The following is a 12,653-nucleotide window of genomic DNA, read 5'->3' as shown; positions in this document are numbered from 1 at the left end:
TGGGATAGCTTCTTTAAAATAAAAATTAATTGTCTGGGATATGTTTAATGTTTTAAGTGTAGGCATTTTTTTTTTTTTTAAATAATTTTTAATGTTTCCGCATAATCAAATGTATTTGTGCATTTTTTTTATTCTTTACCTAATCTCTTTGAGAATTTCTCGAGGTCACTTGTAAATCCCACTTGTTTACTTTTTTGTTTTGTCATTTGTTAAGCAGTTGTGAGAGCACAATAGGTATGTTATGGTTTTTGTACAACCCAAAGTAAATAAATGCTTATAAATAAGTTTTACTTTATGGGTAATACAATCTTTGTAAGGAAGCAGATTATATCAAGTTAAAATAAAATGCATTCATTTAAAAAAAAAAAAAATTCATCTATTGGTCTGCTCATTTAAATGCCTAAAGCGTTTCAATGGGGTAAGCTTGGGAATTGCCCAATCAAACACATTATTCTGCCATTCCCAGATACTGCTTTAATAAAAAATATATATATACAGGCCTACCCCGGTTTAAGGACACTCACTTTAAGTACACTCGCGAGTAAGGACATATCGCCCAATAGGCAAGCGGCAGCTCAAGCATGCACGTCCTGAACAGCAATACCAGCTCCCTACCTGTACCGAAGCCTTGCGCAAGCGGGGAGACTATAGAGCCTGTTGTTACAAATGCCTTATTTACATCAGTTATGCACGTATATGACGATTGCAGTACAGTACATGCATCAATAAGTGGGAAAAAGGTAGTGCTTCACTTTAAGTACATTTTCGCTTTACATACATGCTTCGGTCCCATTGCGTACGTTAATGCGGGGTATGCCTGTATATATATACTGTATATATAAATAAAAAACAATTTTACCAAGTATAACGCTGGCAAGAAGAGCGCGGTGCCGTTATGTTTTAATACATCATTTCGGATTACAAAGTGCGGTGTGCTGTCTCTTCTTGCCAGCGTTATACCTGGTAAAATTGTTCTATTGGATATCTATGGGATAAGCATCTTTCTATGACACGGATGGTGTGTGCATTGCTGGACTTACTTGTATGCATATATATATATATATATATATATATATATATATATATATATAGAGAGAGAGAGAGAGAGAGAGAGAGAGAGAGAGAGAGAGAGAGATATGCACGCACACACATACATATATATCTGTATGTAGATATATACACACACGAAAAACAATGTCTTGACTTTCCACTGGCGCAGTGTCTCTAATTGAGAACCATTGTTTATTCTTGCAGACAAAGCTCAGCTCCTTGAAATAGCCAAAGCCAATGCAGCTGCCATGTGTGCTAAGGCAGGTGTGCCATTGCCACAGAATCTGAAGCCGACTATAACTCCTGTTGCACAAGCGGATGAAAAAGTTACCAATAGATCATACGGTGTTACAATTCAAGAACTTACTGAGGTAAGTTTTAAAGCAACACAGTTGAAATAGGTGGCAAGCAGGGGTTGTCCTGAGCTGAACCGTGTTCTTTTCAGCTCCAGGGCCCCCTTCTTCCTGAGAAACTTGTCTATAGGGGCTGCCAAGGGAGACCAAAACAGACATGCACCGCACGTGACACAACCCCCTCCCCCTGCCGTATAACAAAACTTTGGCTCCTAAAAATTGTAGCTGGCTGCTAAATTATTTTATTTTTGTTTACATTTTTGTTCACCCAAGTATGGGTTTTCCAGGTGGATATGGTGGACATGGGACAGTATCTGTTTGATGGTCTACTGGAGTCAAATTAAGCTCTTTCACATTTCAATTTTTCCACAAATCGGCGATAGAAGTGGTAGCAAAAGTTCCTATTTGGAAAAGTTCCAGGGAATTTATTTTCCTCAGTCGTCTTAGCATGTACTTAGCATAACAGATAACTCTCTGACGTGACCCTGACACTTTTCGTTACATACTGGTGACTTCTTCAAAGGGTAATGTTAAGAACCGTGATTACAAGCACATATATGTTAGATACGTTGCTAGCCTACTAATTCGTAACAAGCAAAATGGCCACCAGTTTGAAATACTAAACCAAACCATACAAAAAAACAATCAAGAAAATAAACAAATAGATATATTGCAAGAGCAAAGTTTAGATCACACCACTTTATATGGGAAGCACTGGATAGAAATATCTGTGATGTGTTTTGAGATTGCATAAAACACACACTAAGAGAAAAGGTAGTATAGAACGTTTCTAAATTTGAAAGACAGATTGGCAGGATACGGGTCAATTCTCAAAAAAGCAAAAACAAAGAACATACATTGTGTATACTAGGGTGCTAGTGTCCACATTTTCATTTAAACCCGTGGGTGTCAGGAATTAACTAATTGATCCAGTAGGTTTCTTGTTGACAGAGGACTCTGAATCTATCACTACCTGTGATGGAAGACGAGATATTTTCTAATTCCATAATAGTCAAATCTTTAGGATCTTTATTTTGACAGCACAGAAAATGTTTTGGCACACTGTCTCTGCAGTTGATTAATTGCATCTTTCGTGTGTTCTAAAAATCTGGTGAAAAGGGTCCACAATGTCCGGCCAACATATCACAGACCGCATGTGCAAGAAAGTAAATAAACTACCAAAGATGTTTGGCAGTTTATAAACTCTTTTACATGAAAAGTTTTTCCATTATGAGAAAATATTAAATGGTTTGTGGGAGACAGGTGGTGACAAGTTAAGCATCTCGTATGACCACTTTTCTAATTTCCTTACGGTTTTTTATTTTCCGAGAGAATGAATGCGGTTTCTTTCATTTAATAGGCGCAAAGAAGTTCTTAATATTTTTCGCCTTTTTATGAATGATTTTAGGTCATTTGGGAATTGAATCTTTCAAACAGGGATCACTGAAGTAGATCCCCATATTTGTTCAAAATATATTGACATTTTTTAGCTCTTTTGGTTGAATGTGGAGGTGAATATGAAAGAACCGGAGTGACAATTATGGCTTATTTGGGAATTGTATCTTGAAACGACTGAATACCGTTTCTCTTTTTTTTATAGGACTATTTTTCTTGGAATTGGCCAGAAAAGTATCTCTTTGATATCTTTTTAATTGGCACGCTCAATCAATGTATCATCATAACCCTTTAAAATATTTTTTTCTGTTAGTCTCAACAACTGTTAATATATTCTGATTCTAGAGTACAATTCCTTCTAATACGATTGAATTGACTGAATGGAATGTTATTTAGCTGTTTCAATAATGATTACTAGTAGCATTGATTTAGCTGTTGGTTACTACAGACTTCATATGTACATCAGTGATTGATTATTTTATAGTTCTCATCAAAACTTAAAAGAAGGTCCAAAATGACCATAGAAAGGATTAATATCAAAGGTGAAAGTTAACCCCATATTGTATAATACGAAAATGTCATAAGACAGGCACTCACCAATATTCATATAGTTTATTATGTTCTGATCAACATTTCGGCTCCAAATGGAGGCGTTGACATTGGTGAATATATATTTTTATATATGTATGTCAGCCCTTGTCCACCCACCCACTGCTGGATGAATGGCTTCCCAAATGATTTTCCAGTACTGCGGTTGCAAGCCTCTCTTCTCCACACTGCTCTAACAAGTTTTCTGATTTCATCCTCCATCTTACTTTTTTTGGTTGTCGTCTTTAAATCTCTCTTGGAATCCGGTTGAGTACCATCTTTGTCCAACAATGGTCATTTCTTCTTACCATATGTCCGGCCCACTGCTATTTTAATTTCTTCACCCTTGTGGTGTCAGACTTCCTTGTTTCGTTTCGAAACCCATTCATTTTTGTTCCTGTCTCTTTGGTTAATACTCAGCATACATATCTCCCTACTTCTTTGTCTGGCATTTAAATGAGTCCACAGATTTTCTTCTTGGGTTAAAAAATAATCTCTGATAAGAACTGATGGCTATGTACTGTAGATATGTGAAGCTCAATACAAAACAATATAGTGGTGAAGTAAAGTGTTTCAAGTGACAGTATAACTTATTTTATTAATTTATTTATAAAATGTTTTATCAGGAAGTAATACATTGAGAGTTACCTTTCGTTTTCAAGTGTGTCCTGGGCATAAAGTTAAAATGACAAATAATACATGGTTACAAATACTGTTACATAAGTGAACAGGGTATGCATTATATACAAGACATTACATGCACAGTTAAAGATAATATATATATTATAGGCGTATGTAACAGATACAGACCAGATTAAAATGTGAGACAGCTTTAGTATTGAAAGAACGTAGACTCGTGGTGGATGTGAGAGTCTCCGGTAGATTGTTCCAGTTTTGGGGTGCACGGTAAGAGGAGGAGCAGCAGCCGGATACTTTGTTGAGCCTTGGGACCATGAACAGTCTTTTGGAGTCGGATCTCAGATAAGTGCTGCATGTGGGAGGGGTGAGGAGCTTGTTCACATGGGTAGCTTGCGCAGAAAGTATTTGAAAGCAAGACAGGAAAGGTGAACTTTGCGCCTAGACTCAAGTGATGACCAATCTAGTTCTTTGAGCATTTCGCAGTGATGTGTGTTGTAGTTGCATTGGAGAACAAAACGGCATATTGAATTGCAGAGGGTGTCAAGTTTGCTAAGGTGGGTTTGGGGTGCCGAGCTGTATACTATGTCCCCATTGTCAATAATTGGCATTAACATCTGCTGTGCGATACGCTTTCTGACCAGCAGACTTAGGAGAGCATTTGTTCCTGTAAAGTATACCTAGTTTGGCATAGGTTTTGGATGTAGGGTATCAATGTTAATCAATTGATATTCTCTGTACCATACAGAGAATAACAATGGTTTACCAAGTTATATTGTCACTTTAAGCACTTTATTTTACCACTATATTGTTATTTATTGAGCTTCACATATCTGCATGCCCACCAGTTCTCATCAGAGATTAGTTTGGAACACAAGAAGATGATCTGTGGACTCCTTTTCCACATATAGGTGCATAGCACACAATTACGAAGACCGATCACACTTGAATGTTTTTTCTTTCACTGGTAGCGCTTAGGTCACAATCTGGACATGTTTGTGTGTACAGCGGCTTGCAGAATAATTCAGCCCATACCAATCATTTCCCAATTGGTTGAATTACAAATAATGTATGCACATTTTTTTATTCAAAGCTTACAGAGCTGAAGTGGTTAAACTGAACACGGTTGTATGAGGAGGAGGTTAAAATGTCAGCAAAGGGGGAAAACCGGTGAAAAATCCTGGTTGCATAAGTATTCAGCCCATTAAGTCATTACTTGGTAGAAGCACCTTTTGCAGCAATTAGTGCTATGAGTCTTTTTGAACTGGTCTCTACCAGCTCATCGCCGTAGTATGGTGACATTTTTGCCCATTTTTCACAGGAAACTTGATCCAGTTCTGTTAAGTGTCATGGGCATCGTTGATGGACTGCAATCTTCAATTCTTGCCATACATGTTTGATTGGATTCAAGTCAGGACTTTAACTGGGCCTCTCAAGAACATTAATTCTCTTCTTGTTCAACCACTACAGTATGGCTTTGGAGTTGTGTTGCATGTCATTGTCCTGCAAAAATGTGAATTTCCTCCCCAGTTTCCGTCTTGGATGATTCAAACAGGTTTTCCTCAAGGATTCGCCTGTACTTTAAACCATCAATTCTCTCCTCTATCCTAACAAGCTTCACAGGCCCTGTTGAAGAGAAGCATCCCCATAACATGATGTTGCCACCACCATGTTTGACAGTTGGGATGGTGTTAACTGGGTGATGTGCAGCGTTGAAGTTGCGCCAGATGTAACATTTGGAATTTAGACCAAAAAGTTGAATCTTTGTTTGCGAAAAAGCATATAGACGATACTGCAGACATGTGGAACAAGGTTTTGTGGTCAGACGAGGCGAAAATTTAACTTTTGGTCTCAATTGCGTTGCATCTGGCACAAGCCCAACAATTCACATCACCCAGTTAACACCATCTCAACTGACAAGCATGGTGGTGGCATGTCAGAGTAGACAAAGTCTTTTAACAGATTTATATTTAAGGGATCGGTCAATAGGCAAAACAAGGCAGTGAAATCAAATGAGGTTTATTCGGATGAAGACCTCGGAAATACACAGAAATACACATTACAAAACTATACACACTTACTAGGGTCTGGCTAATGAGAGCTACCTTTCCGAGGTGCAGGGCGCCCTCTTACCACAAATAGAACCTTGTTCTGTACGTCCTGGACTGAAATCCAGCAGAAAATCCTGACCGGGACCTGGTCCCGAACCCCTGGAACCAATTCCATCAGAAAATCCTGACCATAACTGCTAGTTCGCTAGAGTTTGAGAACTTGGCAGCAAAAGACAGGACTTGGTCTCTGCGAGGCAAGCTTTTCAGGCTTCAAAATTAAGCCGGTCGCTCTGTTATTTTAAACTGAGCAACTTTGAAAAACCTGCCGTAGCTTCATCGACTCCCGATTGGTTGCGCTACTCTCCTGGTCAGCACCTTTCATACACTGCTGAGCTATCCCCAGAACGGGGGGGGGGGGGGGGGGTGAGGAGCAGCCAGTCAGAGAAGGGGAATCTCTCCCCACCAGCCAATAGAAAGAGGGGCTCGACCCTCGGCTGACGTCAGGGGAGTAGGCGTGCACAGAGGCTCGAAAGCTGGGTGAGCGGGAAATATGATTTTAGCCAAGAGAATCAGTCTCTATATGGCTGCATCCTCTCTGGCTAACTCATTGTCTCCTGCTGGGCCGGCTCCACCAGGTCTGGCACTGACAAAGGGTGTCCCCTTGCAGGCTGGACCTGGCCATTCGCCTTTTCTCACTAACCAAGTGCTTTCACACCTCTGGACATCCTCTCCCCTTTGAACTACGGACCCTATGTAGACTTGCTGGCACTGTAACTGGTCGCCCGGGCAAGCTACATTGAGCCTTATAATAAATGTATAAAATATTGAAACACATTTTAATGCATAGACTCATGGCAGTGCTGGATATATGACTGGGATATCGGAGCCCGAAAGCAGGAGTCTGGTGGACACGGCAACCCCGGTGTAATTCTACTCGCGTAACGGTAGATCATGCCTGCACGTCGGGTAGAATTAATGTTCTACCAGTAGCTCTGGTTCTAGAACTCCTGCAAACAAAAGAATTGCATTCTTACCCAAATATCCCACCTAAAATTCTCACACACAGTTTCATGAGTCTAGGATACAGGGAACATGACATAGGAAAAAACAGGGGGTTTCTTATTTTCCAACATGTATCGTCCCTGGCTTATGGAGGTACCAGGGACCCTACGGGTTCAGGGGTACCAGAGGGCTTAACCTTTATTAGATAGCCTGATTCCCCCCTCCCGTCATATGGCAACAACATGTTATGGGGATGCTTCTCTTCAGCAGGGACTGGGAAGCTTGTCAGGATAGAGGGGGGAACGGATGGCGCAAAGTGCAGGCGAGTCCTTGAGGAAAACTTGTTTGAATCAGCCAAGACTCTGAAACTGGGGAGAATATTCACATTTCAGCTGGACAATGACCCGAAGCACAAAGCCACACTGGAGTGGTTGAACAAGAAGAGAATTAATGTTCTTGAGTGGCCCAAGTTCTGGCTTGAATCCAATCGATCATTTATGGCGAGACTTGAAGATTGCAGTCGGTCGACGATCCCCAACAAACTTATCAGAACCAGATCGATTTTTCCCGTGAAAAATGGGCAAAAATGTCACGATCCTGCTGAGCTAGTAGAGACCAATCAAAAAGACTCAAAGCAGTAATTACTGCAAACAGTGCTTCTATCAAGTACTGACTTCAGGGGCCGAATACTTTTATTTCTTTTTGAAGGAAAAAAAAATTCCCCTTTGCTGACATTTAACCTCCTCATACAACAGGGTTCCGTTTAACCACTACAGCTCTGTGGCTTTGAATAAAAATAGTTTGAAAAAAAAATGTGCATACATTATTTGTAATTATAGGCTAAAGCTGTTAAATTCCGGGCATTATTGAATTCCCTGCTCTCTGATTGGATAATGTCTGGAATTTTAACCAATCAGTAATGGCCCGGATTTTTTGGCACCCTTCCAAGTTTTTCAGCCAATCATCTTTCAGTTCTCATTCACAAAGAGTGAAATTAGTTCTCCGACAAGGGAGGTGATTGGACAGCAGGAGGCAACAGCACGGCACTGACTCTTCCCCCCTCCCTGTCTAGGGGTCAGCAGAGTGTTTTATTGGTGTGGGTGTAGAGGGGGCAGCAGAGTCTGTTTTGTTGGTGTCTGCTGTGTGTTTTGTTGGTGTCTGCTGTGTGTTTTGTTGGTGTGTGTGTCTGCAGTGTGTGGGTTTACAGGGGGCTGCAGTGGGTGTGGAGAGGGGGCTGCTGGTGTGTTTTGTGGATGTGAGCTGGCAGAATGTTTTGTGTGTGTCTGCAGTGTGTGTTTTGTGGGGTCAGATGGGGGCTGCAGTGTCCTCAGTGTGTATTTTGTGGGTGGAGGAGGGGTGCAGAGTAGTGGTGTACCGAGTACCCGGAATTACCCAGTACCCGGCGTTACCCGGCACATTTCCAGCTACCCGGACATTACCCGGACCAGGTAACTGAGAAGTGGGCCCGGCGTCGGTAATGTTAGGGTAGCTGAAAATAATCACATCAATTACCTGTGGTAGCATCAGAAGTGTGTCTTCAGCCGACGTGGGACAGCAGGAATCCATTCCACAGCACTGCAGCAGGTAAGGTGTGTGTGTGTGTGTGTGTGCGCACGCGCGCGCCCCGCCGGGGAACCACGTGACAGGAGACGGAGCGTTCCTATGGACTCCATCTGTTCAATAGAAACGTTCCGTCTCCTGATTCCCCCTGCGGCTCACACACTGCTTACCTGCTGTGGAATGAATTCCTGCTGTTCCTAGATGTCGCCGCCACCCTTGCAGGTAAGTGAAAACCCGGGTACCCGGCAGGGTAGAACTATTGATTTTGGCCGGGTACCCGTTACCCATTTTTTCAAAACTCACTACCCGGTACAACACTAGTGCAGAGTGTTTTGTGTGTGTCTGCAGTGTGTGGGTTTACAGGGTGTGTGTTTTGTGGATGTAGAGGGGGCAGCAGTCTGTTTTGTTGGTTTGTGTGTGTCTCCAGTGTGTTTTGTTGGTGTAGAGGGGGCTGGTGTGTCAGTGGTTGTAGAGGGCGGAGGTGTGCGTGTGCGTGCGTGTGTGTGCAATTTTCTTTACTTACAAGTGTATCTTTTTTTTTAATGAAAAATGTAAATAAGAATAAAAAAAAATAAGCCTACATTTTGCCTATAATAGTAATAATCCCCGCAAACAGGGCATTACTGGCCAATAATGCCCTGGCTGGAATAAAGTCCCTTGGCTTCGCCTTGGGCCTTCAACTATTCCAGCCAGGGCATTATTGGCCAGTAATGCCCTGTTCTGAGGGGATAATTACTTTATTCAATTCATTAATAATTAATTCAGCAATTTGTGAATACTTCTGCAAGCCTCTGTTTGTCGACTACTGTTAAGAAAAGAAAAAAACTAAACGTCTGGTATTCTAGGATATTTATGCAGTACTCTACTACTAACAGAACCTGCGAATCTAATTACACGTGTGATAATGTATAATTATTCAGATCGGTAAGACTTATTATGGAATAAATATTTGTGTTAGGAACTTGAGAACTGAATGGAGCAGCAAACAGAATTAAAGGCACTGGTCATAATCTACATGTATTACATTGAATATTGGTGTTTAAAATACTTTCCCTCATAAACATATGCGGGAAATATCAAAACGGTTTATTGACTTTGCTTTAGGTGCAAAATAAACATGACAAGCCTGTTATAATAACATTTGCACTTATTCAGCTGCATAGACATTCAAATTAATGGTTTAGTCCCGCCAACAACCGAAATTAATCCAGTGGCTGTGACTGTTTTATGGGTTAAATCTACGTAACTTTCTATTTTTATTTGCAGAACTCAGACTGCTTTATGTATTTTTAAATCATTTGTTAAAGTTGTTTTGCTGGGGTATGGGTTATTTCCTCTTGCTGCTTTCTTGTGTGTTATGTCACTGTGTTCTGAACAAGATCTTACATGATCAAAGCCCCCTCCTTATCTTTATTAGTCCTCTGACCGGGACAGGGTGAGCTAAAATTACAGCAAACACCAGTTAAAATAACCCCGCCCTCACATAATCCTGACAGTTTTTTTACTGTGTGTTGTTTGGTTTTACTGCATTCTTGATTAGAATTATTTTAATTTTTTTACAGAAATGTAAGCAGATTCAACAGAGCAAAGAAGACGACGTGATTATAAATAAGCCTCATGATTCTGATGAAGAAGAGGAAGAAAGGCCTTTTTACAATCACCCTTTCAAAGTCAATGAGCATAAACCTATTTCCTTTAGCTTATTGGTAAGTACCTTCTATTGTACATTCTTTCTAATTGGCATTGAAGAATAAAATGTTAAACTGACGGCAGTCACACAAAGTGAGTTTCCAATAGGTGGAATACCAGCTTGTGACCAACATTTGAAAGGTCAGTGTTTTGTCTTAGTAGCCGAGATAATAATCCACACTAAACTTTGTTTACCACATGCATTAAACTATTAGCAGAGGTAAAGTGTTTTTTGAGGAATAGCATGGGAGGTTCAGAGAAATGTAGATGCCTGAGGCTAAATGGAAATACTGTTATAGAATGTGAAACACAGCTTTTTGAATGTATGCAGCATTTGAGCACTCACTTAATGTTGTATTTTAAAAAAAAGTGTGCGAGAACATATATAAGAAAAAGGCAATGACCTAAAGTTTTGTAACATGACACACAAAACTAGATTAGTCATTTGCCGATTTATGGGATTCGTGATCTCATAGCTAGGTATGTTCCCCAACATTTTTGTTTTATCACTGTTGTGTTTCTCATTCTTACAGTATAGTGTTACTATGCATAATGTATATATCTAGCTATATAGGCCCTATTTTATTTATAAATGAAGCTTACTATACATTCAACTTCATAAACCATAAGAATACATGCACTGCACTAATGAATGAAAATGAATACAAAATGTAAGTGAGTACCATCATGTTCTGTAACCATGTCTACTTCGAAGTAATGTCTCCTATGTGTAGCTAAATATACACTCAATCCTGCAGAGGCATCATGGCTCGAGTCGGAAGCACTCCAGAGATACCTCCTAATACAATGTGTTGGTTTTTGACAATTCTATTTACTTCCATAGACAAAATGGGGTTACATCCTGTGTTAATGCTATTTTCTGGGGTATAGTAATGTACACAAACGTCATTTAAACATTAAAGGTTTCCCACCACCCTCCTCCCTTAGGCCGTGATTATAGTGCATGTGACGGTGTGTGCGGCGCAATTAAAATGCTGTGCCTCTATCAGGCCGGCCATAGTGCGCATGACAAAGAGCGACCGTGCAGCTGAATTTTGAGCCTACACATAATTTTGTTTTTTGCGCACCGGCCGCAATAAGAGAGCGGTTATGCCATTGTGGGCGAACCAGCCTCATGACATCACGCCCACGCCTCCGCATCAGAGTGCAGGGATCGCTGCAGGTGCACGCGACGCCATGCGCTCCGTTGCGCGTGCGTGCTTGTACTATAAAGGATGCCTTAGACGCGTCCAGACCTGTGCTTAAACGATGGCGCGGGTCTGAAGACGGTGGTGGGTACCTGTAAAATGTAAATTTTGTCTGTACATATTTTTGTGTCTGTGATGAAGCTGTATCGAAACAGATCTTTTTGTGTTTCTCAATATGATTGAATACATTTTTGTGGTGTGCTGGAGTTCTGTTTTTGATATTTAGTCTTGTTCTGGCCCGGGTAATTCCAGTTTATGGCACCAACCTTCCTAAACTTACACTTGAATTTTTTTATTTGTTCTTTGGATATCTTGTTGAATTTTCTACTGGTTTTTCCATCTGTTTTTTTTTTTTATCGGAGCATACAGAATAAACGGCTCCAGTGGTTCATTCTATTATTTCTTTAGATATTTTACTGAATAATATAGAATTGCATTGCTAATTGACAGACTGTTCATCGAAGTGACTATGGGGTATCTGACATTTGACTGTTTATTTTTAAGAATCCAACTATAAAGCCAGCGCCAAAAACACCGGTAATTTTGACAAAAGAGTTCCCAGTATCGTCTGGATCTCAGCACAGGAAAAAAGAGGCAGACAAAGTCTACGGCGAGTGGGTCCCAGTAGATAAAAAGACTGAAGAAAGCAAAGATGATGTTTTCACTAACACAAATCTTTCACAGGTAAGGGGTACCATGCTTATGTTTTTGTTTGAAACATTGGCAGTTGATTCTTAAATTGCTTTTCTAGAATGTACATAGAACAGACATATACAGGCTTTTGCACTTTGTATAAAAGTTTTGTGTTGTGTTGACAGTCCCATCAACACTATTGCCATCCATTGTGAAACTTTATAAATGCAACTAAAGGAAATTTCTTTGGTAGCAGCAAGAAGATAGGCATTTTGATTCTTAATAAGTGATGCAGATTCACAGAAATGACATCCAATTCCATACATTCCTAGCCTTTGGAACATACGGTTAAAAACGTATTTGTCATAATGAGAAAAAGATCAGCTTATTAAATGTTCTAGGAAGCTAGTTGTTTTTTTGTATATTAGAGCAGCGATGCTCAACTCCAGTCCCCCAACAGGTCAGATTTTAAGGATATCCCAGCTTCA

The 12,653-nt window shown here is 40.3% G+C and overlaps 1 protein-coding gene across 10 annotated transcripts in view; it reads left to right on the top strand.

The window, feature by feature from the left end:
* SON (SON DNA and RNA binding protein) overlaps positions 1 to 12,653 on the top strand; it is a 70,018-nt gene that overhangs the window by 36,501 nt on the left and 20,864 nt on the right. For all 10 annotated transcript variants that reach the window (XR_012800377.1, XR_012800379.1, XR_012800378.1 and 7 more), the window contains exons 4-6: positions 1,255 to 1,421; positions 10,198 to 10,341; positions 12,037 to 12,216. Coding sequence is in view for 7 of the 10 variants with exons in the window: in XM_075593828.1 (XP_075449943.1) it covers positions 1,255 to 1,421; positions 10,198 to 10,341; positions 12,037 to 12,216 (491 nt within the window). In the remaining 3 variants the exon portion in view is untranslated. The remainder of the gene's footprint in view (positions 1 to 1,254; positions 1,422 to 10,197; positions 10,342 to 12,036; positions 12,217 to 12,653) is intronic.

The sequence above is a fragment of the Ascaphus truei genome, chromosome 3, assembly GCF_040206685.1.
Source record: "Ascaphus truei isolate aAscTru1 chromosome 3, aAscTru1.hap1, whole genome shotgun sequence".
Taxonomy (NCBI): Eukaryota; Metazoa; Chordata; class Amphibia; order Anura; family Ascaphidae; genus Ascaphus; species Ascaphus truei.
Note: the sequence above shows the minus strand (reverse complement) of the source record. Positions and strands in the feature narration are given on the sequence as shown.